This window comes from Oryzias latipes, chromosome 22 (assembly GCF_053564925.1).
Source record: "Oryzias latipes strain Hd-rR chromosome 22, Olatipes_Hd-rR_3.1".
In the NCBI taxonomy this organism is placed as follows: Eukaryota; Metazoa; Chordata; class Actinopteri; order Beloniformes; family Adrianichthyidae; genus Oryzias; species Oryzias latipes.
Window position 1 is genome coordinate 9655044 of NC_136258.1, and position 25947 is coordinate 9680990.

At 44.5% G+C, this 25947-nt stretch overlaps 1 protein-coding gene and 1 long non-coding RNA gene across 2 annotated transcripts; both read right to left on the reverse strand.

Moving 5' to 3' along the window:
- Window positions 1-399: 399 nt before the first annotated feature.
- On the reverse strand, window positions 400-3453 carry LOC144988955 (uncharacterized). The gene is made up of 4 exons (XR_013653061.1): window positions 2967-3453; window positions 2540-2874; window positions 2294-2365; window positions 400-2149 (listed from the first exon to the last, which is right to left on the reverse strand). It is a non-coding gene; the product is annotated as an uncharacterized LOC144988955 (long non-coding RNA).
- A 6549-nt stretch (window positions 3454-10002) lies between these two features.
- On the reverse strand, window positions 10003-19898 carry kcnk5a (potassium channel, subfamily K, member 5a). The gene is made up of 5 exons (XM_004082715.5): window positions 19161-19898; window positions 13164-13275; window positions 12897-13063; window positions 12645-12813; window positions 10003-12526 (listed from the first exon to the last, which is right to left on the reverse strand). The coding sequence occupies exons 1-5, from the start codon at window positions 19344-19346 to the stop codon at window positions 11574-11576; spliced, it is 1587 nt and encodes a 528-aa protein (XP_004082763.1). The 5' UTR covers window positions 19347-19898; the 3' UTR covers window positions 10003-11573.
- Window positions 19899-25947: the final 6049 nt, after the last annotated feature.

Here is a 25947-nt window from a genome sequence, read left to right on the forward strand (position 1 = left end):
TTTTGATTGGGGTGGGTCTTCAAAGCTTTTTGAAAATTGACACACCAGATGCACAATAATGTGTTAGTTTTGCCTCATGCCTGCCAGCTTGTTGTGTAACCTTCTTCGGGGTTGTGTGAAATTTCTCTTGCTTGTGACACTAATCATTAATTTTTCAGTCCTTTAACTCTCCTACATCTGAATATTGTGTGGATAGCTTTCTGTTAATCATAATTTCAAAAGCATTTTTTTAAATCTTGTTATCAAAGTACATCTGAAGAAAAGTTATGCAGTGAAAAAGAGAATTATTAGATCCAAATGTTTTAATGACAGAACGACTGTGCTCTGAACTCATGATTGGAAATCCCTGGACAAACGCGTGTAACAAGTAACCCTTTACTGTTTCTGCAGAAGTGTGTAAGGATCTACCTTTATTTGTCCGTATCTCTACAACAGCTCCAGCTTGTAGATATAGCTATAGAAAAGTTAAAGCTATACAGCATAAAGAAAAAAATGACATAAGTGTATCTTCCAAACTGCAAATATTTTATGACGAGTTTGCTTTTAATAGATTGCCCTGACACGACATTTTTGCATATTTGGAATACATTTCAATTCAGTTTTATTTCTATAGCCCAATATTACAACAGTAGCCATATCAATGGACTTCATACTGGTAACTGTACAGAAAAACACCAAAAAGGAGAAGAACATCTGGCATGTGCAGCCTCTCCTAATGTTGGAGTAAATGTAAGCCAGAACTCAGCAGTGTTTTTAGAAGTCTGGGACGTCTTCAAAAATGATGTGGCAAAGAGGTTGGTCTTCTGTCAGCTGATTCAGAGAAACAACTCAAGTCTGGCAGCATGGTGACCCTAACCCACATATCTGAATTTTGGTGAAGAATTCAACCAAACAGGAATCAGCAATTCCTGTCATTTTACTCTTATTTTCTACTTTTTCCTCCTCTGACTGATGCGGGACAGCTGTAGCCACGCAGAATTCTTGGATTTGGATGTGTGTGGAGAAAGGACACCCGGGACCACAGTTCAAAAGGGAGCACAAGAGTTTATTGAATGGGACAAAGTTAGTAGAGTCTTTGCTATGTCTGTTCATTGGAGCCAGGAGCCTCTGCCTAAAAAAAACAGAAAAAACCCAATGAGTACATAAAACTAAAATAGTAAAACCAATGCAAACACAAATAACATGCAATTTTGAAAAAAAAAACAGCTCTGGCGACTGCACAAAATCTTCCCAGGGTTATCCAAAGAAAACAACAGAGCTCCAAGAGGGGCGGGTCACAACCACACCCCTCTGCGTTCCAACGTCACCTTCCCCTCTAACAGCTGTCTGGCTCCTGGTTCAGCTCCTGCTCCGGTTCAGGCCAGTACTCGTTTGTCTTGACTCAGAGGGCGCCCCTCTGGGATCCATCCCAGTGCCACTTCACCCGGAGCTGCTTCACTCCGTGAGCGTTCCTCTGAAGGGACTCCTCCGCTGTCGGTCCCGGCACTTGGTCATCTGGTGGCTTCTCCTCCAACTGCGCTCCATCCGCTGCGCTGTCTGTCTGTCTGTTTTTGGGCAGCCATTCGCACAACCATAAGTTGGGAGGAAGCACCCCGTCATGTCCTCGCTTCAGAACCATCTTCTGTCATGTCCCACTGGTCATTAAAACAAGTCTCTCATTGGCACGCCCCCCAGTGCACAACTGTGTCCAATCCAGCAGCAATGAGATGGCCCCTTCAAGGGATTCCACAAACACAAGCAAAAAACAACAACAAAAACTGTTCACCGTGTTACACAGCAAGACTGGGTCACAGGAGGAAGTAGTGCTGAAAGCGCCATCATTCAGATGCAGCTCCTGCAGCAGACGGTGAAGCCCACCGCACCGGGGGAGTCTGTGAATGATGTCATGAATCCAGACATGGAGACGGGATTACTGATGCTTTGTGGAACTCTTCAGAATAGATAAACCCGGTCCTTCAACATACGTCACCTTGCATTGACTGTATTTGAGATATACAGATCTACCAGGGGGTCAAACTCATTTTCTCCAAGGGCAACATTTAGATGATGTGGCCCTTCCATTCATTCACGTCCTGGAGAACTGTTCTCATCGTTCTCATTCAGGGGGATCTCCTTGGACCTCATAGGAAAGATGAATGTCCTTCAAAACCTGTAATAAAATAAGTCATCAGTCTTTTATCGTTGCCTCACTTCTCTGAACACAAGAACAGTCCAGTAATTCAAAAATTAAAAATAGAAAACAACACAAACAAAAAAACTGAAGATAATAAAACATGTCACCACAAATGCTCACCTGTTTACCTGATGTTGGAGTTTCACATCGTTTTCCCTGTCAGCAGGTCTACACCTGCTTTAGGTCCTGTGCCTAAAACCAGGTTGTCATCAGTCATTCATGATCTAAGCTCAGACTTGTTTCATGATAGAAGACATCTGTTCCCACAGATAGTTGGTCCCAAACCAACATAATACTGGCAGCAACAAAGTCGAAGCTGTGGAATCACGTCGGGGAAGCAGTCGCTAAAAGTCCTGGCACTCCTACCTGAGGCCCATGCTGCTCTGAAGCTCGATTAAGTCCATCTGAAGATGAAGAGGTGCACCGTCAACAGCAGCGGTTAAGGGATGGGCGAACATGGCAAAACCTGCCTGCTGGTTCATTCATGAATTTGACCGATGTCAAGTTCATGAAGTTCACCGAGTTACTATGGCCAACCGAGCGCACGACAAAACTGAAAATGAGGCTGAAACGCTCTGGAATGCAGGGGAGATTGTCCTGTTCCAGAGGTGAAGTTTATGCTGGAATGCTGAGATTGCGTCTCTGCAGTCTCTTATTCAGTTGGGCAACAAGCTCTGCTAGGTCGCACAACCACTTTGGATCTGAAAGGTCAAGCAAAACAGTGCCTTAGCTTCACATGAAAAGTACACCTTGCTCTCTGAGCTCAAAGAATTGTTAGAGACTGCGACCTCACCTCTGTGGGGTATTGGACTCCTTCATACTCAGCGCCCTGTCATGGTGCCTCTGTCAGACTCCCGCCACCTCCTGTTTTCCACACCTGACGCAACCAGCTGTTTCCTCTCACCTCATCAGCCTGCAGCCTCTTAAGGAGATCCAGGACCAGTATTCAACGCCAGTTTGTTGTACTCCTACGGTGCTTAGTCTGGCCTCGTCATGTCTTTGCTCATGCCTGTTTTGCCTCTCGCTAACGCCTTGTCTGTTTGCTCGACTTTAGGAACTCACCCCATGAGAGCTCATCTGGTTGCTGTCCATCATCCGTGCTCCTCACCCACGCTGTGCTTCCTGCTCATTCTCCGTCTCACGGTTGCTGCCGTCAAGACCCTCCAGCCTCATCTTCTGGCCGTTGCAAGAACCCTGAAATTCACCTTCTTCCGTAACCCAACTTTGAGACCGTGAATTAAAAGCTTTTCACTTACCTTATTGTCTGCTGAGTCTCCTTCCAGGTTCCAGCATTTGGGTCTATTAAGTCTGGCGGGATCATGACACGCCCGTCTGTTTTACAAAAATCCCTGAAACTGCAGATGATTTAAACACAAATAAAGTTTCCTGCTTTGATTATTATTTATCCATTTAAAATTTTCTGCACATCCTTTGGAAGGACCATGTCCACCCCTCCAAACTGAGGAGAACAGTTCTTGGAGGGGTGGGCGTTCCTCAGAGCACACGTCTCTTCTTCTACAGACTGGCTGCCTCCCCAGTTTCAGGGCAAACAGCTTCTTGGCCGACGTGCCTTTTAGCTCTGTGGGTTTCCCATGACTCTAGTCGTGTGATTGTGGTTAAGGCTGACCAACAGCAGAGTTCAAGTACCAAACCAGGGGCCTCATTTATAAAACTTTGCGTAGGATTTGCGTCAGAAGTGGCGTACGGATGAAACATAGGACGTGCGTACGCACAGAAATATTCGGATTTATTAAACCGTGCGCACGCACATCCTACGCATCTTTCCTTTTATAAATCACAACCGATTCTAAATGCAGCGCAGCTTTTGCGGCTACATGACACGCCCATAGTTGCCCATAAATAGTCCGTGAAACGCCCACAAATTAATATTCATGGCTTTCTAAATCATGGCAAACACAGAGAGGAAATCAAAAAAACGTAACTTCACTCAATGTGAAGTAGAAGTTATCGTTGGCGAGGTGGAAAAGAGGAGAAAAGTGTTGTCTGGAGGGCCCAGTGTGGCCTTACTAATGCCAAAAAGGCACGTGAGCGGCAAACGGTGGCAGACGCCGTAAATGCTGTAGCCTCACAACCTCGGACCGTGGCCGAGATAAAAAAGAAATGAAAGAAATGATCGGACATCAAAGTCGAGGCAAAAAAAAGTCTAGCGCTGTATCGGCAGAGTGTGTCCGCCACGTGGGGGGACCGGAGCTGACCCCTCTTGATGAGAAACTGGCCGCTATTATTGGGGAATCCCTATTAAGTCCCCCTTATCGGCGTCCTCCTCCGCCTCAGTCACCTCGGTGACTGAGGCGGAGGGGACGCCGACGCGCCAGGGTCAGGGTGACACAGGTAAGAGAAATAATTAAAATGAATGCAGTCAAGTCACATGTATGCAGGCTACACAATTACAGATTATTAATATAGAACAATTTTATTTTAGTTGCTGGGTGTTCCAGCGGGGCCAGTGGTTACGATGCTGCAGCTGAGCAGCCGTCTGGACCCAGCGTCTCCACGGCACGCGGCTCTCAACCCTCCAGCAGTGGACGTGTCCTCACCGATGCAGTCCTTGAAATGCAGAGGGAAGTCAGTAGTTCAATCAGAGAGATGGCCAAGGAGTTGGGCGATATCAAGACTGACTGAAATAAACTGCACGATGAGGGAATTCTTAAATAAATAATATTTTCCACACCTCTTTTTCTTTATAAGCGACGCATCACTTCCAAACGCTGGCGCACAGCAGCAGCATTTGGCACAAATGCGTGGGGATGGGGTTCAGGGTCGGGGCCAACACAGCAATCAGCGCCAGGGGGTAGAGGCACGTTTTTAAGCTGTGCCACATTGTGTAGCACAGCACATGCCAGCACGATTTGGCACACACTGTCACTTTCACGTGTTTCTTCCATCTGCCGACGGTGTCGCCGTTTCTCATTTCACCCATTTTTGTGCGTACGCCTGGGTCAGAGCTTGCGTGGAGGACCGCACATTTTCCCGTCAAGTTTGCTTTTTATAAATCTCAACTATTGCGTAGAGAGTGGCGTACGACTTCTTTTGTGCGTACGCAACGTTTATAAATGAGGCTCCAGGTCTTTTCTTCTCCTCTGACTAGCTCTGCATTGTGGCCACCGCTGGTCCCAATAAACCTTTTGGTTCCATGGGAACATTTGGTAGGTGAGTCTTCCCTTTTTCAGCCTTCTTCCATCCAGGGTCATCAATAGGGCTTGACCCTTTGGCTTCTGGGGGGAAATGTGCTAACCAGCTGTTCATTTTCTGTCGGGTCCAGAACAGGAGCAAAGATCCACAGACTGGTGGCTTCTAAACCCACAGATCTGTAAGTGGCCGCTCCAAAAGCTAAAAGGCTTCAGTTTCAGTGGCCAGTGATTTGTCTTCTGAGTCTTACTTCAATTTGTCTGCACCAGAATCAAGTTCTGAATTAGGAGAAAATAACCGGCAAAAATGTCCTGGAAATTTCTCATTTTCATTTCTCCTTCATTTCTTTATAAAGTCCCTTGAAAGAAAACAGTTGTTATTGAAAGCAGTTAAATAAACCAGATGAATCATTTGAGAAGATTTAAAAATAACGTCAATACTAAATAAAGAAGCAACAACAGTCTGTTGATCTGAGGTTACTGCTCTCATAAAGACAAAACATGTCCTCCATTTTCTTTGGCCGAGTGCGAGACGACCTATGACATCCATCTCCATGTTCAAGACTTGGCCCAAAAACATGAGCAAGAACAAAAAAAACAAACTAAACCACAGAATCCTCACAGTACCCCTCCCCAAAAAGGCAGTTCCCAGATGCCCAAATACCCCTAGAGGAGGGGACCTATGGGAACAGAAAAGAAAAATAAGCCCAGAACACAGTTTGGGTTCCTGCAGCCTAGCAGAAGGGAGGGGTGACTTGGCAAACCCCTCCTCAACAGATATGAAGAGGAGTGGTCCCGACGACTCCCCAGGGACAGAACACCTGAAGGGGAGCAGCCCTGGTGACCCAGAAAAGGGAACATGGCCAAGGAGGAAAACTGTTTTATCTAAAGATCAAGAATCAACCAACCAAACAAGCTCCTTCTTGTTTTTCGTACGAATTTAAATTGGAATCAATCAGTAAATATATGTGATTACTGTGTTGCACAAGCAGCCTTATTTTCATTCTCTAGTTTTTTATTAGAAATTCTTTCTTAACTTCACAGGTGAAGCAGGTGGGGTCCACACTGGGAATACCCATAAACGAGCTTCCACCAGTGCCAGGGGTCTGACACGCCACTGCTGGGGGCCAAGGGAGAAAAACGCTGCCCAGACCCAAACCCAAGCAGAACCAACCAAACACCTGAGCTAAAATAGCAGTGCTGTCAGCACCAACATAATTATAAAGGTTTTTGTGAAAGGTTTTGTTAATTGTTCAAAATAACAAACAGGCATACGCACTAACACCTGACTATCACCTAAATGACTGACAGAAAAAGGAGATCCATGCTGTGTGTCCAGCAAAAGAGGACGACTACTCCAATACCAGAGTACGGTTTATAAACAGAAACTGACTTTAAGTCACAGATCACTCTTAGACAAACAGAGGCACTAAGACTGCCGTCACATTTCGCAAAATGCCACCGCGTGGCGACCTAAAACACGTTTTCAGCAAATTCAGCAGCTGGCCGTGTGGCAGCATCTATAGTCAGGAGGCGCCAGTCGCATTTTCACACGCCGAAAAAGTCAAAATTAAATATTGATTAGACAGTTTTCTGACATTAGTGAGTGGCTGTCTGGGCACATTTGGAGGTCGCCCCTGTCCAGTGACAGGTGGGTGGCAGGAAGGAAGCAGAGTGACAATTCACTGAGATTGTCCAAGGTCCCCAAAAAGGTCTGATGATTGGCCGACGTCAGACTGCCACCCTCCTGCCCCTGTGCTGCCGTCCCACTGCCACCGTCCCATGGTTAGAAGTCGTAGCAGTGCGGGTACTCGACGAGGACTGTTGACATGGGTCGGGGGCCCAGCGATCATCAGACGTCAATCTGGCGATCACGGCCACCATGGGTCAAAAGACTGCATTGATGCTGTGTTAGTAGCACCACAGCGACACCTGCAGATTGACGAATTACGTTGATGCTGAGAAGAACACAAAGAAGACAGAAGATTCTGCAAAAATCATAGAAGAGCCACGTGCACAAAAAGGGCAATGAAGAAGAAGTTGTTGGGTGAGGCATACATGTATCATCAGGTGCATACCAAACATCTGATGATGAGCTTGGTGTGCACTTCAGAGACAGACTGACGTCCAGGAATGGCGGTGGAACTCCTCTTATGCTAACAAATGTTATTAGCATCCTGAAAACTAAAGAGTTTATCCAACATGTGAATTACAGATGTCTCAGGGAGTTTGTCTGATGTCTTTTACAGTCACAACCTCTGCAGATAGCATGCAAGAAGTGGGAGCTAGGCAGCTTCGTCCTTTTAAAATGCTTAAAACAAACCTTCAGACCATGAGGCAAAGAAAATAGCTATGTCTGCACTTGATAAGATGATTTCTTCACAGGGGTTATCTCAGCCCTCCCCAGGAAAGTTTGCTATGGGATTGATTCTTCTCAGAGGAGGAAATTCGTTTGTGTTGCTTCATTTCAGGCGAAGTTGGCAAGCAGTTTGAGGATGAGCTGGCTTCATCTGTCTGAAACATGTCATGAAAGAAAACAATTAGGTGCAGCACACCTCTGGTCCCAACTTTAACAGATGATTTCAGTCCATTCATGACCACATTGGTCATGTGACAGCTGTGTCAGCTCAACATAGTTGTTTGGGATGAGCTTTCTGATCAATCTGGACAACAAAAGCATTGGCTTTGTTGTAATTTGATTGTAATTTGATTGTATTGGCTTATAAGTCCACTCAGCACAACAGGAGACAGCCCTAGAGAGGAACATACGAGACAAACACGTACAATTAAAATCCCAAGAAGAGCTGGGTTGGCCAGCTCAGCTCTGCTCAGACATAACGGGTCTGGTACCTATGTATCGGACCGTTCTAAACAGAACTCCAGAGTGGCCTTAGCCTGGTACATAAAAATGGAGGAAAACATGAAATTAAAACAATCTCACCAACTGTCCAACTGGCTCCTATGTGCTCTTCAAGTGATCTCACCTATTAAGACAATCTGACCTTTTTAAATTGATCAGTATAAACTGGATTCAGTACATTTCTGCTCTATGGGGTTCAGGTCAGGGGACATTGCTGGCTAAACCATATGAGGCCACGCCCACATCCTGAAGTCCAGATTTGACAATTCTGGCTCCATGTTGTGGAGAATTATCATCCCTGTACAGAAAGTTGGGGTGTTCTGGTGGCATTGGGTGACGATGATGGTTCTATGATGTCTCTGAGGTCAGAACCTGCACTGACTGGACCGTCTTTAAGAACCAAATAGGTTTTGCTCTGACTGGTCATCCCCGTCCAGACTGTTGCTCCTCTTCCAACAAAGCAAACCCTGATGACCATGTTGACCTCTGCGTTTCGCTCACCAACACTGGTGACCACCATTTCTGTGGAAGGTGACCCGACCCTCATCAGTGAACAAGGACGGTTGACGGTTGCTGCATCGTCCAGGTCACATGGTCTTCTCTACAAACTTTCACGGCGGTGTCTTGGTGTCAGTGAAGTCACCTGCAGCGGTCGTCTGTCATTCCAGTAAAAATGGTGGAGTCAGTCGTGGATGGTTAGTCAGGAAACCCGAGTACCACTCCCATCTGGTAAATGGGCCTGCAGTGTGGCGTTTGCTAAACCGTGTCTGAGGTCAGAGGTCCTTAAGTTCTGGTCATGGTTGTGGTCTGTCACTGGGGGGGCTCCACTCCTGGGTCTGTCCCAAACTCTGACAGTAGTTCAGAGTCTTGATGCAAGTCTGCTGATGACACTTTGAGACAAGTTCATCTGCAACACCTGACTGTCTACCACCAACCTGAAGGTGCTGTGGTGGGGCTTCTTGTCCGTCCAGTGACGTCTTGTTCATGGCTGATGAAACCGGAACAACTTACTGTCCGAAGCTTTTTAGACACACAGAATGTCGAAATTGATGCTACAATGAAAATATTTTTCTTTTAGAATTTTTTGGGTTTTGGCCCCAATAAGTCTGACACTGTGCACAGTGAGACTATTATGTGAAAAACACTAAATGAGGCATGTTTATCACCACAATAAAATTGTCACAGTCCCTATCCCAACAATCCGTTAAATTAAATAAACACTGTGTTTATGTCATCTAATGAGTTTTTTCACAATATCCCTGAACTATTGCACGAAGTGTAAGACAAAATAAAAGCTACATCTTAAAACTTCAGACTATAAAAGAGAATGAAGTTGCAAATATGCAATCCCTTGTAAAAAGAATTTTTGTTACAAATATGCAATCCCTTGTAAAAATATTTTTTTTTCAGGATTTCCTCTCTGCTCTTTGCAGATGGGGTTCGTTGGCTTCGAGTCAGGACCTCCAGTGTACATTGGGGCGGTTTGCGGCAGAGTGTGAAACGACTGCGATGAGTGTCAGCACCACTAACTCTGAGGCCGTGGTTGTTGACCGGAGAAATTCTGCCCTCTCTGGGTGGGTGGAGTGTCCCTGCCACAGGTGGAGGAGTCTCAATTTCTTGGGGTCTTGTTCACGACAGACAGAAGACTGGAGCGTGAGATTGACAGGCAGGTCGGTGCGGCATCTGTGGTTATGCGGTCAATCCTCTTCCAATATTCACCTGGGTCATGACCGAAAGTACGTGGTCCTGAATACAAGTGTCTGTAATGAACTTGCTCATTACAGAAGGAAGAGAAGATGGATGGATGGAAAAAGAAAATCCACAATTTGATTGTTTATTTTACTTTAAATATACAGCTTTCATAGTACTCAAAAACAAACTACAAATAACTTAATTACAAAAAAAATGGCAGTCAACATGGAGTTTACACACAGTGCAGCAACCAGTTTAGCGTGTTCTTTGTTAATTGTTTGGACACATAGTCGACATGTGGTCCCCACAAGTACCTTTGCTGCACAACAATGCCGCCAGAAATGCAAAAGAAGCAGTGGGAAAGAAAGGCATTTTTAATGAAATTTGAAGAGTGAAGAAACACAGAAGAGGTGCAAAAATAAAGGCACCTATCATCAGCGGTGGCAACGGCTACATTTCTACAAAACATTTTCACCAGCTGTTATGCTGCACTGTAAACACTTTACAGTTGAATGAAGGCTGTTCTGACAGGGCGAAATTCCAAATCACAAAATGTATTTTGTGTAGATACACCAAATATAAAGGGAGAAAATTCATCAAATTACAATTGGCTTTAAGAAAAGCTCCACACTTTAAACCTGTGCAATACATTTGAAACACGTGTGGGCACGAGTAATCAGAATTTTAGGACTTTATGCAATAATCAAGCTCTACCTTCATGTTTTAGCCCGTTCTTCAACTTAGCATTGATCTGCCACAGATCAATTGTCTGGCTTAGTGATAATTCAGTCGGTTGTGCTGGTGCCAGCCTCTCCAAACAGGTAGTAAGGCTGAGTCCTGTGTGCTTGTGGTTCAAAACAGACCGATATTTACAAAGTAAAAACAATGAGGTGGAAGAGCGCTAGGACAAAAAAAAGAAAGTGTTGTGTTGTGTCCCACGTAAGCACAGGTATTAGTGATGATGTCACGTGGTCTTCACACAGCAGTAACACAATAAACCTGACTGATGAGTGAACAGTGACAAAACTATCTTGAGCTCAACATACAGTGTTTTAAAAGCCTACTTCTATTTGCAATGTTTGTTCATCTAAACTTTCTCACTAGTTTGTGGACGTCTTCACCAGAAGCATCCCTTCCTTCATGGTCACAGTTCAGTTGTTATAGTTCAAACAGCAAATACATCAAATATCAAACCCTTCATAAAACAAGAAAGACGACATGAAGACTCTCCTTAATCCTTTTTAAAGCCTAATCTTTAGTGCAGTTATAAATACTTAATTTAGACTTATGTTTGTTCGTTGATTAAATTGCGCAATTTCAAAAAGCAAACTTGCAGCTGTTTAGAAAAAGCTACCACTTCCTTTATTTCAATAAATACTATTAAAACACCAATATGGTGAATAGAAATAATTGAAGCTCAAAGATCGAATTTCAGGACACACATGGTTGGACATCACAAAAAAACTCTTCAAGAACCATTTAAAGAAGACGATTAGATGTTGAAACCTTTGGGGTTCAACATGCGCTCCCCAGCCCATGTGCAATAACAGTGTCTGAACGAAGGATCCTCCTCTTCTGAACTTTTTACAGGAAGTTTGATCTTGTCTACCTTTAGGTACGACGGGACATTTAGGGATCTTTAAAATGAACTCAGGTGGATGCCGGCCAATACAGACTATTCAGATATGTTTCATACTGATCAAGGATCCGTGTTGTCTTCTTTAGCATATTCCTCCACCAGCTTCTCATAGGAGCGTCCGTGCTCTGAACCGTCACTGGTAAACACAGAGCCTTCAGATTCAGAACCGTGATTCTCCTTGTAGTTGGTTTCAGCGTTTTCATCACATGTGGTAATGGAGAGTTTTACTTTGGAGTTGTCATCGTCGTCGTCATTGTCCTCATCTTCCAGCTCTTCTAAATTATTGCTCAGAAAGTTTTCCTCATCAATAAAAGTAATGTTTGCATTTTGGAAAGTTAGGGGATGATATTCCTTGGACTCCCACATTTTTCGACAACCTGCTCCACAACTTCCCAAATCTCTATTCTCCAGGTCAACATCTTTGTCAAGTTGGTTTTCATACAGTTGGTTCTGGTCCATGTCTGGATCTGCAGGTTCCTCTGAAAGAAGAAGCCCACTGTCTGAACCCAGAAGGTAATTCTTTGACTTTGAAAAAGCAACAGTGACCCGGTCACTAAAGCTGTAGCGTCTCTTCTGGCGTGGCGAGCGGTCAAGGCTCAGGATTGTATGCCCGTTAAACACAGGAGCATCATTGCAACTCTTGGACCTATTGATCTCTTTGGCCTTTGTGTTTGAGTCACCAGATGCAAGTCTAGTCCGGCCATCATTTTTGCTGCCAATCTGCTTTATAAGGTCATTGTAGCCCTCCTTTTTCTTAGACAAAAATCCAAAAATGTTCACATCGTTAGGAGTGGGTGGCAAGTGAAGAGAAGCTTTATAAGCCTCCTTGTACTGGCGGAGCTCCTCCAGGGAAAGCTTTCGGAGTTTACGGCGTTTCTTCAAAGCTTTGTGGGCTTCAATGACCATGCGCACTTTCCAGTTAAAAAACAGTGAAAGCCAGGCCAGGCCCAGATAAATCCACACCTCCACAAAGTAGCGATACAGAGTTGGGTATTCTTTGTTTGGTTCCACACCTGCAGAAACAGAGGGGTTAGGGTTAGTTTGCAGATACTTCAAGCATAGTGATAGTACCTTTTATTTATCAGTTTAACATGGGTTAGTGTGATGCAAGTCGTTTCATTTTTTGCCTACCTGCTACTAAGTCTCCAAAGCCAATTGTGGTCAAAGTGACAAATGAGAAGTACAAGCCCTCTATGTAAGTCCAGCCCTCCTGGGACATAAAAACAAAAGGTGGCAGGACTAAATGGACCAAGACTCCCCAAAGGAGAAAGATAGCAGTGCAGGTAAACTGAGCTTTTCTCTGCAATTTAAAAAAAAACATACAGGCAGTCATAAAAAATCCTTTCAGAATCATTGACCAAAATTGTGCAAAACATCACTTACCAATGAAAACCCTCTTTTGGTTAAATATTGGCCAAGGTGCTTTGCTCTGCCACCAAAAAACTTCCCCAGCTCACTGATCCAGGTAAGACACAACGGCACTCCAAACAGCCCGTAGAAGATGCAAAATACTCTGCCAGATGACGTCTTTGGAGCAATGTTGCCATATCCTTTAAAAGGTTTTAGACAGTTAAAGTATGCCGTAGATGTAGCTCTAGACTCAAGAGTAGTTCAAACCACGAACAACTTAATGTTGAAGAAATATCTGACCAATGGTGGTGATAACGGTGGCAGCAAAGATGACAGCGTTGGGCCAGTTCCAATTGTTGAACGTCTTGCTGCCCGTTATTGTGACCCCTTGACCTGCAGCATCTGACACCACCTGAGACCAAGACACAGGAAAAAAGTTGAAATACTTCTGGAATAAAGAAAAACAAGACATTAGACGTTTAGAACAGAGTAGGCAGGAACGACTTGTAGCATCAAACCTTCCCTGCACAGCTGATGGCATCTCTAACAGTACAGATACAATGAAACAGCAACCAGGAGAGCCACATTTGACTTTTGGTTGCTCCTTTCAGGGGTTGCCTCGACGAATCATCCCGTGATTCACATGAATGATGTGGTTGTGCGTAGGACGCTCTTATTGACACAAACCCTGTATTTACCCAGGCCAGCACATGAAAGCACTGGATTGCAACCCCCCTGTGGCAGCATTTGAGCAGTTTTTTACCAAAGGCCTTCAGTGTTCTCACCACTCATTTCCATAAGAATGGAGAAGGAAGGCAGGAGCCTCACTCTTTACTGAAGTTTACATGCAAATCTTTAGAAACATGTACTCCTTGTCATGCTTCTTCTACCTTTTTTTTTTATTTTGACTCTTTTCTGTTGTATGGTGACACAACGTATGGTTGTATGTTGTATGGTGACACAACAAAAAAGACTGCAGGAAAAAGAAAAAAAAACACTGGATAGATGATATCCTTTACTCAGCCTTCATTCAAATAGTCACCCCATAAAGACTTTGATATAAATATTGTTAAAAAAGGTAAAGAAGAAAACTCACATCCATTTGAGTGTAGTAAACAGAAAAACACAGAAACATTCAATCCAGATGTTTATAATCTGGGTTCAGTTTAGCTCAGCTTCATTTTTATTGGAGACGTATCATAAAGGAGACGATGTGTCTGTAGTGATAATGAGATAGACAGCTCTGTGGACCTATTAGCCCCACGTCTTATATCATACACATTGTGACCCTGAGGAGTCGCTCATGTAATCTTTGCTTTCATTATTGCACACAATAATTGGGCACACAAAGGAATAACTTCTACAACCCTGGGGGGGTCAGACCAGAGAGGACTGGCCTGAGATGGAGCGAAGACGGACCTTCAGCTTTGACTCTTCCACTGCACTATGGGAGGGAATGTTTACCTGCAGGTCCCCCACCCCAGGGGGGCAGTCAAAAACACTCTGCCCAAGAAGTAAAATGAAGCAAGAGGAGAAAAACCAGCTCGTCTCCCTAGTCTTCAAACCATCATGTCTTAATAAAGACCTGCACCTCCTTTTACTGTTTATCTCCCAGACATTTTCCAACTTTGTTATGATTCTAATCGTGCCGTGTGCTGGTTTCTTTTTCATTGCTTCGATTGATTCATGCTGCTTATGCCATTTATTCCATGTACTCTGCATTTTGAAGCATAGAAAATTCGTCTGACAATCATAACCACGTGATCTGCACCAGATACCGTTAACAAGTCAAGCTGTTGTCCCCAGTCTGTGTTATCTACACCTGTATTTGAGGTCAGGTGAGCTGGTAATGTGAAAATAAAACTTCATCTGCCACTATGAATGTTCCCGTAGTTAACGATTTACTAAATCAAAGGAGGAATCTTTGGTCCAACTGTCTCATAACATTTTCATGCTTCTTAGAACTCCTATGATTTTTTAAGGCGGAGCCGTAACGATGTAGAGCTGGCTATCCCTCCGCCGGTGAGGTGACCCGTGTCACGTTGTAATGTTGTAACGTTGTAACATGGAGGAGAAACATTTCTTTACATGGGTGTGATCTGAAGCACAGAAGTTTACATTTAAATGTACGTAATGTCTTTTTGCGTTAGCAGGACTTTTTAAAGTTTTCAAACCGATGGCGTGTTTTTTCCTGAGCGCTGACGGCTACACGCCAACGTACATGAGCGGCGGTTATTCCTGACATCATCGAACGGTAGTAAAGTCCGGATTTGAAGAAACCATTTTTCCATACCTCCCCACCTAGAGGGTTAAATGAAGGGGTAGGGAGAAGCCGGAGGGGCAGGGAATGAATTCTGATTGGGCATTGATGGCACCCCCCACTTCACCCAGAGGCAAATGACCAAAAATGCATCTGAAATATAGAATATAGTAATAAAAATAAGTTAGTGCAAGGTAAAAATAATTGGGAAAATACCAAAACATAACATATTTACACCGTATTAATTATTCTGATGGGCCTACTGTAAAAATCGTTACAGGACGAGCTTGAGTCCTCATATGTGGTGAAAAAGAAAAACATACTATAGTCTGTGTCACGTCTCTGTCTGAGCACATGCTTAGCTCAACAACTTACTGTGGCCTAATAACTGGGTTCTAAACTGCTTTACTGTCTGCAAGAAGCAAATGTCTGTTGTTCACACAAGCAAAAGTGTTGAGCTCACAAAAAAGTGCGAGCCATTTTATTGAAATCAGCAAAAAGCTGGTCAAGTGGAAACAAGTGAGCAGTTCTCCTGTTTCACTAAACAGGTTGTGCAATACAAAGCACCAGTAAAGGTTAAAAGGTCAAGCGCAGGTCAACCCACAGCAGCCTGAGGTACAGAATACCAGACTATCATTGCATTTTATGTAAACACGCGTCTGATGCAGCTCAGGAGTTCAGTTTCAACACTTTCTGACTACTGGACGAGGAAAATTAAAACTGTACCACTACAGCAAAAATACTTCCCTTTTTCCAAATCCTTTTAGCTACTGCCAAAACCAGAAGTGCAGCTACTCTAATAGTACAAATTTTGAATATCTGCACACTGCAGGCTTAGCAGACGTGTTAAGATAACATGAAAACTATCATGATGCTCATGTTTGAGCAGAACGCCTCACATCCTTTGGCATTCTTCTGGATCCAACATGGCAGCAATGAGCAGGCAGACTTCGGTCAAGGAGACGAAAAGAAAAAACTGGAGACAGATTGGTTATTGACGGCGGGAAACCTGGAGGATTTATTGTGACCTCTTTAGAGGCTGTGATCATGCAGCAAAAGAAACAAAGACACCATCAGTCACAAGGTTCCCTAGCATTTCATTTGATTTGGGGTTTAGGAGCCCTGCAACAGGCAGACGACCATTGATAGTAAATGACAACTGGACTGACTGAGCGGCCTCTCCCCTCCTGGTGTTCCAAACAGGAAGTCCCCGCAAAATCCCGTAGACTTCTAAAGAGAAATAAACAGCTGTTACTCTGTCATTCTATTGGTCAGAAGAACCGTTCTGGATCTGAGACCTTTGGCATCTTCTTGTTCATCCCATCTTCTCGTTCATTTCATGATATTTCTGCTGTAGCTCAAGGTATTCAAGTTATAAACTGACCAATCAGATGCCTCAATAACAGCAGGTGGCGTCGTGTCAAACGTTTGAAGCATTTGATTGACAGTGGAGCTGATCGATATGAGAAAAAGCGTGCGATTTGCGATAATAATAATAATCAAAATAGCAAAACAACCAAAAACATTATTACCATTTCAATGCAATAGTTTAATTTAAATAAGACTCAAAATTACTTAAATTATTTTCCAAATGAGCCTCGTCTACATAGGAGGCCAACATCGACGAAAGGCTCCATCTGATCAAATGCATAAACAGATTTATTTGATTTAAACACTTCAAGCTGCCATAAGACTTTTTTGGCACATTTAAGGTAAACATTTATAGCAATTTTCGACAACTTTTGCGATATGCGCGCTTCACAGCTTGATATTGCGATAATGATAAATTTGTGATTTATTGTGCTGGCCTAACTAGGTGTGGCCTTCCACTGTGTTCACTCCTGATTGGAGAGAGTGGTTGCCATAGAAATCATAGAAAAAAAGAGGATGTCTGGTTCCAACTTGTTGTGGAAAAATGGCGACCGAAAGGATTTCATTTGGATGGATGGTGTGCCAACTATACAGTCAATATGAATACTAAATAAAAGATCTGTCTCTTACATAAATGTATAATTTCCATCACACCGACAGCCGGCACAGGATCGTCCATCTGCAAACGTTTGGTCAGTTCTGTCATGAAGCTGCTTTCTTTTTCTTTCATTTCACTTTTTTTTTTTAAAAAAGGGAACACACAGGACAAAAAAGCAGATGTGAAAGTGAGGTTCTTCTTTATCGGAGTTTCCAAACACAAGCAAGGCCTGTGTTTCCTTCAAGCATGTGATGGCCTTGTGTTGAGCTGCAGTCACATGTCAGGACTGACCTCTGCGTTCAGTTCAAATCATCTACTGATGCTCATTCGCAAAATAAAAGTCAGGCTAAGAAAGGAGACAATAATCCAATAAAGTTTTCCTAACAGTCTGCATGAAAACGCTGCTTTAAACCTCTGAGTCCTTTGGTTCTTATTTCACAGTAAGAGGGCCGCCTCGTTTTGCACAGCCGAATTTGACACCAAAAACTTAAGGTTTTAACTGGTACATTTACATACATGAACTGTACAAACACGCGTTTGTGTGCTGGTTAGTTTGGAGGCTGAAGGTAACAAATAAGGAAATCCAGAGAAGTTTGCAGTTCCTTTTAGGATCAGAGAAAAACGGTTTTATTTGAGCCAATCCTCCATTTGTGCAGGTCACCATGCATCAGCCTGGACCTTCATTTAATACTGTCACCTATTTGAGTCCACGGTTCCTTCAGACAGCTAAACTGATGCTACAACACTATGAAAGTGTTAAGAGTTGAACTCCCAGGAGTGATAACCGCTGCACCCCAGCACCACCCTAACTGAACTTTACCACAGCTTTAACTGCAGCACCCAGAGCCATAAACCTCGATCTTTACACCGTGACCACTTAGGCAATCCTGGAGTTAATAGTAAACTTCTCCTTCGTAAAACAAAGAGTACTAACTCTTCCGAGGGTCGTCTTCTCTTCTTAATGGTCAACGACCAGAACCAAGTTTTCACAGTAGAAAATGTGGAAATAAAGACTCTGCTCTCTTCTGTTCCAACTCCTGAAGCAGGTGTCTTGAAAAAGAGTTCAGAAAAAAGACGGCTGCTTTCAGACCGAACAATTGAACCAACTGTGAGCCGATACCAACAGGCAACTTGATCGGGTCTTGTGGGGGCTTTGGAACAGCACAGGTGGCTTTTTGTTGTCTTTGTAAAATAAGTCAGAAAGGAGAATCCTTGTGTTTGACACGGCCTGAACTCGGTTTCCTTTCCAGCTGATTATAAAAGTGCCAACAGGAAATTTCCAAACCATGCAAAGCAGATAACATTCCAGCTTCATTCAGCAGAGGATTTGGCAGCTGAAGAGATTCTGCTGTTCCAGAGGAGGGCCGTGAATGGGGGGAGGCTCAGGCAGATCCCTTTCAGCCCCCCCACACACACACACAAAGAGGAGACAGAAGGGTGCAGGAGGGGGATGGGAGACCTGGGACAACATACGAGACCCGATTCTGGCTCTGGTCATATGTGCTGAAGAGACCCAGAAGTGACGATGAATGACCGGCTCAGATTGGGAACAATTCTAAGTCAAGTTGTAGAAAATCTGTTTTTGAAAACATTTAAAGAGTCTGGATTTCATGGTGTTTGTGTATGAAAACAATCGACCATGTGTCCCAAAGCTTGTTGGCGGACGGCGTTCATGCAGTGATGCCATGAGAGCGCACAGGTCAATGACACCAGCTTTACTGTCACAATGACTGTCCTGATAAGAAATTAGCAAGGAAACATTCTGGAGCCTGTTAACGCTGAGGCTGCAAACTTGGCCTCCACAGTAAACAGCCAGTCTGTACCACGTCCTCCAAAAGCTATCTGCTGGTCCCAGCAGATAAAGGCCTCACAGGCCGTGGTGTTTGTACTCTGGAAACCCACAGTGCCTTGCAGATGGAACAGCAGGAACGTGCAGACACTTTCTGACCACAAAGTTCCATTTCAGGGAATGCTGAGCGGCAGCTGACCCTTCTTCTGCAGGGGCGGGGCAGCCACATTCACTGTCCGGTCCTGCTCTTCTACACCACATCCATTCACAGCAGCATACCTCCAGTATTCTGTCCAGATCCTCTCTGGACAGGCAGGGGTACTCCTCCAGGATCCTCTCCTTCCGCTCCCTGTACTGCGCTGCAGCCTGCTTCCAGTTGGGCTCCTCCAGCACCTGAAAGATTGCTGCCCCAATGGAGAGGTAGAAGATGATGGCAGAGGTCAGCAGCGGGCCTTTATCTACCATCCTTCTGTGAGGGACGCCCCCGGGAGCGCGCGGGCAGACAACAGAGGCGCAGTCAGGCGGCGGTCATCCTCGGCGACGCGCTTTCTGTTCAATCAACTTCTTCTCTGCGAAGACTGAAAGTTCTGTGGCGCGTGCGACAGCATCGGGCACGAGACCGAACCATTGAAAAGTTCTCTGAGCTGAGTGCGCGCGCGGGCGCTCCTCTACAATACCGCTCCACGTGCGCCTCCGCCAATATGTTGGAGAGGGGGCAGCGCGGGGGCGTGGAGAAGATTCACAGGGATCCGCCCACGCGGGTGTGTGTGTGTGGGGAGGGGGGGCATCCCCCCCCTCACCCGCAGGTGCAAAACGAAACCTGTCAGTACATGGGTCCATCAGACCACACGGGGGGGGGTCTTTGTTCAGGTTTTTGTGTCTTTCATGCAAATGTTTAAAGACAGAACTCCAAACAGGCTGGACATCTGCACAGGAAAAGTATAGAATGACCGTCAGGATCCATCTGGTTTAAGTGTTCGTGACCATTCCAGCCGGCTGTCCTGGTCTTCATCTACAGACTCAGGACAGCAACACGCTGGTGTTAAATAAATATTGTCCAGAATGAAGGCTTTATTTGGTTTGTGAGTCAATCCCAACGACAACGTTGAGCACAAATCAGGAAATCTGTGGACGACCATGTTGTGGCTGAGGTCAACTAAGTGGCACGAAGTCTGTTATTTGATTAATTAAAAAAAGAAAGATTTTTGAAAATTGATTTTTCAAGTATTTTGTTTGTTTTTAATATGTTTTCTAACTTTCAGCATTATTTTTTGAGATCTTTTTCTTGTTTTTCACTGTACTACTAATTTAATAATTTTTCCTTTTTAAGTTTTTTGGACTACAACAGTTGTAGTCCTAAAGCGAGGAGATAAGGACCCGTCTACAGCTTGCATTAATACATGCTGGTTCACTCAAGAAGGAGCAACAAGATTAGAGATTTGTGTGTATTTTATTTGATTTACTTAACCATCCATGAAACAAAATACTTGAGAGATGAAACAGAATTGAACAATCTTGCAGTTGATTAGATCTTTCTTTACATTTGGACGGATGACATGAAACCTGGAGTTCTCTGTCCTGCGACCAACACTGACACATGACTGCACCTGCACAAGTGAAGTACCAGAGTACAAATTACAGCTGATTACCTTTTAGTACAGTGAATACCAACAGCATTGCAATAAGCCTCAAGACTTATATGTATACCTAAATGTAATTTTTGTAAGTGACCATGGTTAATGCACACTTCGAAGGCCATTAAACCTTACGTAAAATATAATTCAATGGTAAATGAGTTTTAGTACAATAATGGTACTGCTTGTGTGAATGAAGTGACAAAAATTATTTTGCCTTTTCACACCCAGTGTCCTCTATCTGCTATCCTGGGTGTCGGGGGCCCTGGCTGCTGCCTCTGTGGGGGTCTCGGTGTGGGGGTGACCGCATAGTCTCCCTCCTTTTACATTCCATCATCCACCACCGTAGAGCAGAAACACTCACCTGAGCTCATGTGTCAGTTCACCTTTCCACAAATAGTATGTGACGGAATGAAACGCTTTACATGTTTGTGTGCATAAGTGTGCACCTGTGAGTAACAGTTGTGTTTTGTGTATGTGTTGACATGTTTGTGTGTAAAGGTTTTTAGAGACAACAGGTATGTTTGTAACATTTGAACCCCCCTTTCCCTTTTCTTTTATCCCCTTTCCTCTAACATCCCTCTTTCCTCTTCTTTCTTCTTCTCTTCCATCCAGTCCAGCAAAATAGGAAAACAAACATAATCAGTATAAAGTTTAAAAGGGGTTTAAACAAATATACACCTCATGTGTCAAGATACATAAACCCCATTGTGACAGTAAAATCTCCCCAACACAAGAGGCCTTCAGCCCAGATCTGTTTGTTCAGCTGCTGGACGGGACATGTAAAAAACAAAATTGTGATAGCAAAATAATCCATCTACAATCACGTTTGACTACGTTGAGGAAAAAGCAAAAGCTCATCACTGTAAACCATGCAGCGCTAAAGTTTGCTATGTTTATTTTGTCTGTCGTGACAAATTTGAATCCATATTATCCATAATAAATGCCTCTCCAGAAACAGGTTATGTGCCAGTCTTTTAAATATGTAGTTGTTAAACCTCTTACAAAGTCGAGTTTAGATCCTAGCAACTTGGCCAACTATAGACCAATATTAACTGTTAAGTATGATCAAAAAACATCCAGGAACAACGTAAGGACTCTGAAGACAGAACAGTGCTACGCGTTAGAATTCAAGAACCCAGATGCAGAGAAAGGTTTGGACGCAAAAGGAGAAGTTGAAGCTTGTTTAAGGACAGCAACAAAGAATCACCTCACAAGAGGGGAAAAAGGGAAAGGTCGGAAATCAAAACTAAGGAGCAGGGTGTGAAACATGACATGATAACCAAACAGCACACAAAAGGCTCCAACACTGAGAAATAAAACAAGGTGACTTAAATAAAGAAAAGTCTATGCCAGGGTTAAGGAGAAGAGAGTACGTCCGATAGTCGAACCTCAGATCCAGGAACAACAGTGCGGTTTCCGTCCTTGTCGTGGAACAGTGGACCAGCTCTACACCCTCTTAAGAGTGCTTAAGAGTTCGCTCTTCCAGTCCATATGTGTTTCGTGGATTTGGAGAAGGTGTTCGACCACATCCCCCGTGGTGTTCTGTGGAGGGTGCTCTGGGAGTTTGGGGTCCGGGGAGCCTTACTGGGGGCTGTCCGGTCTCTGGATGACCGGAGCAGAGCTTGGTTTGCATAGCTGACAGTAAGTCAGACCTGTTCCCGGTGCATGCTGGACTCTGGCTGGGCTGCCCTTTATCACCGGTTCTGTTTATAGTTTTTATGGACAGAATTTCTAGGCGCAGCCATGGGCTGGAGGGGTCTGGTTTGGGGACCACAGGATTTCCTCTCTGCTCTTTGCAGATGATGTTGTCCTGTTGGCTTCATAGTGCTTGGACCTCCAGCGGGCATTGCTGCGGTTTGCGGCCGAGTGTGAAGCGGCTGGGACGAGGGTCAGCACCGCTAAATCTGAGGCCATAGTTCTCGACCAGAGAAAGGTAGTTTGTCCTCTCTGGGTAGGTGAAGTGTCCCTGCCCCAGGTGGAGGAGTTTAAAAATCTATGGGTCTTGTTCACGAATAAGGGAAGATTGGAGCGTGAGATTGACAGGCCGATTGGTGCGGCATCCGCTGTTATGCAGTCGCTGTACCGGTCTGAGCTGAGCCAAAAAGCAAAGCTCTCAATTTACCAGTCGATCTTCGTTCCAATACTCACCTATGGTCATGAGCTCTTGGTCATGACTGAAACAACCAGGTCCAGAATACAAGCAGCTTCCTCCGTTGGGGGGCTGGAGGTAGAGTGAGAAGCTCGGTCACCCGCGGAGAGCTCGGAGTAGAACCACTTCGCCTCCACATCCAGAGGAGCCAATTGAGGTACTCGGGCATCTAGTCCAGATGCCTCCTGGACGCCTCCCTAGGGAGGTGTTCTGGGCATGTCCCACTTGGGGGAGGCCCTGGGAAAGACCCAGGACACGCTGGAGAGACTATGTCTCTCGGCTGGCCTGGTAACGCCTTGGGGTCCCCCCAGAGGAGGAAGTGGCCGGGGCGAGGGAAGTCTGGGCATCTTTGCTTAGACTGCTGCTCCGGCGACCCGGTCCCAGATAAGCGGAGGAAGATGGATGGATGGATGGATGGACTTAAATAGGCAGACAACTTATTCAACTCACAGGGTGCAGCTATGAACTCCAGCAGGAAACACAGGTGAGTGAGCGGAGCATCAAGGAGAAGCCACAGCAGACCTGCACAAGATCAGGAAGGGAAAAGCAAGACATAATCAAGCAGAACGTGTCAGTGAGTTTTTTTTCTCTGAAAGGTAAGATGATGAATCATGATGTGTCATGATAACAAGCAAGTCACAGTGAACGGCATGAAGATTATAACGTGCAAACTAAGCACCGCTTTGCAGTGTAGCATATTAGCTGATACAGCAGCTGCTGACACAGCTTTTACAGGTTTTGAATGTAAGCAGAGGAGCTGCAGGTGATAAATATCTGAGATGAAAAGGAAGATCACTAAGCAAAATCAGATCATAATTACATAATATGTTTTGAATAACTTTAAGGTTTGACCCTATCACCTTCAACACGGAGCACATTTACAGAAAACTGATCCCAGAAGCTCATTCTGGAATTAGCACAGAATCCTTTAACCCAGAACACACATTCCTCTGTCATTTACTCTGTGTAGTGAACTTTAATAGAGTGGATACATGTGGCAGGGAGTTAAACTGGATTAATTTTAAACTTGCATTGGATTTATTAATTTTATTGGTTTTAACATTTTACCAAGACTATAGCCAGATATTTATTTCATTGATGATGATTTATGCTTTTACTCAGGGAAATGCCTGTTTATATCTAGTTCTTCCTGTTTGCTTGATAACTCTGGATGCCAAACCTTTGTAAAAGGATATTTTAAGCGTGGGTAAATGTGTAATTGAACCATGTGAAATGGAGGGCTGCTTCCTTCTTCCATTGTCTTGTGTTTGTGCTGAGGGATTTTTTAAGCCTCTTGCTGGGAAGGAAACCTTCACAGTCAACCTGGGGTGCATATACTTTATGATTCTTCAACAAATCCTTTTGTTTTCAAATGAAATGGCAGAGCACCTAAAAACATGGTTGACTTTAATTTGTACTTTGCAGATTAGCCGTGAATAATGTGGTTATCTGCAAAATTTTATTGAGAGTTCTTTGTTTTATCTACTGGAGATATGAGATGAGCTTTCATGCCTGCCCACACAAATTACAATATCTGAAATAAACCGCAGTCCAGACCAGAGAGCTCCAATGGGATATGCCCTCAAAGGTTAGAACAAATCTGGCTCCAGGGAACCAAGTTGCAGGAGAAGGTGCACATCATTAGCCCTTGTGCTAGGCACTTTAACAATGGGAGTAGGGTCACCTAGACCCACTAGACAGTGCTCTGAACCTTTTTTCTTCAATGATTTGTGATCTTCACTGGTGTCCATGGATTACATGAAATCTTTCCACCTTTATCCACCTTTGTCATGGTAGGGAGAACACGTCAATGTAAGGGTGGGGTCATCTAAGATAGCACAAGGGTTAAAATTTTCATGTAGCACCCAATAACAAAGAAATGCTATATCACTGTTTCCACAAAACCACATTTGTGAAAACCATCATAGACAGATGTAGTCAGCAATCATGGTTTGAAAGTGTCTCCTCGGGTCTGAGTGTCTGTCAACAGATAAAATGGTAGATTCTACTTCTGAACTACAAAACAATCAAAGACAATCAGTCAAGTTACCTACACTGCTCAAAACATACAGAAAGAAAACCCTATAAAAACATCCCTGAACAGATGAAATATTTTTTGGAATGCTGTCTTCACATAGTTGTGTGTGCTGACAACACAAACACACAAAATTATGAATGAAATTCAACGTATTAGCCTATGGAGGTATGGATGTGGAATCACAGAGTGGAGAAACTCACTGCAGGCTGGTCCAGCTTGGATGCAATGTCTTTAAAACAAGTCAGAATGAGGCTCAGTAGTGGGCGTGGCCTTCACATGTGACCTCCAAGTGACCCCGGCGTATGCTTCTGATTAGGCGTAGGATGGTCAACTGGGGGATCTCCCCCCACATCTGGTCAAAAGCATCTACCAACTCTGGACAGTCTGTGGTATAACCTGATAACCTGGTACTTCTGGATGGACCGAGACATGATGTCCCAGATGGGGAACGGCGGGCCTGTCCGTGACATCAATATCTTCATGTAGCAGGAACCGCTGACACTCTCCAACCACATGAGGTCCAGCATTGTCTAGGAGGAACCCAGGACCAACGGTACCAGCATCTGGTTCCACAGGGGTCTGAGGATCTCATCTGGATTTCTAATGGCAGTCAGGTTACCTCTGGTGAGCTCATGGAGAGCTGTGCGACCCTCCATAGAAATGCCCCCCCCCAAACCATGACCCACTGCCAAAGTGGTCATGCTGGAGGATGTTGCAGCAGCAGCAGGACGTTGTCCACGGCGTCTCCAGACTCTGTCACGTCCGTCACACGTGCTCGTTGGGAACCTGCTTTCATCTGTGAAGAGCACAGAGCGCCTGTGGTGAATCTGTATTCTCTAGCCAATGCTAAACGTCTTGCATGGTGTTGGGCTGTTAGCAGAACTTCCCCTGTGGCTGTGGGGCCCTCATACCCCCCCATGGAGTCTGATTCTAACAGTTTGACCAGACGTGGACATTGGTGGCCTCCTCGAGGTCATGTTTCAGGGCTCTGGCAGTGCTTCTCCTGTTTCTCCTGCAGGAGGAGGTGGTGGTCCTGAAGCAGGTTTGTTGCTGACCTCTGCATATAATGTACTAGCCTGTCTCCTGGTGGCGCCTCCATGCTCTGGATACTATGCTGACAGACAGCAAACCTTCTTGCTGCAGCTTGCATTGATGTGCCGTCCTGGATGAGTTGCACTACCTGGACCATTTGTGTGGGTCGTAGTCGCTGTCTCATGGTACAGCTGCAGAGAGAACAATGTC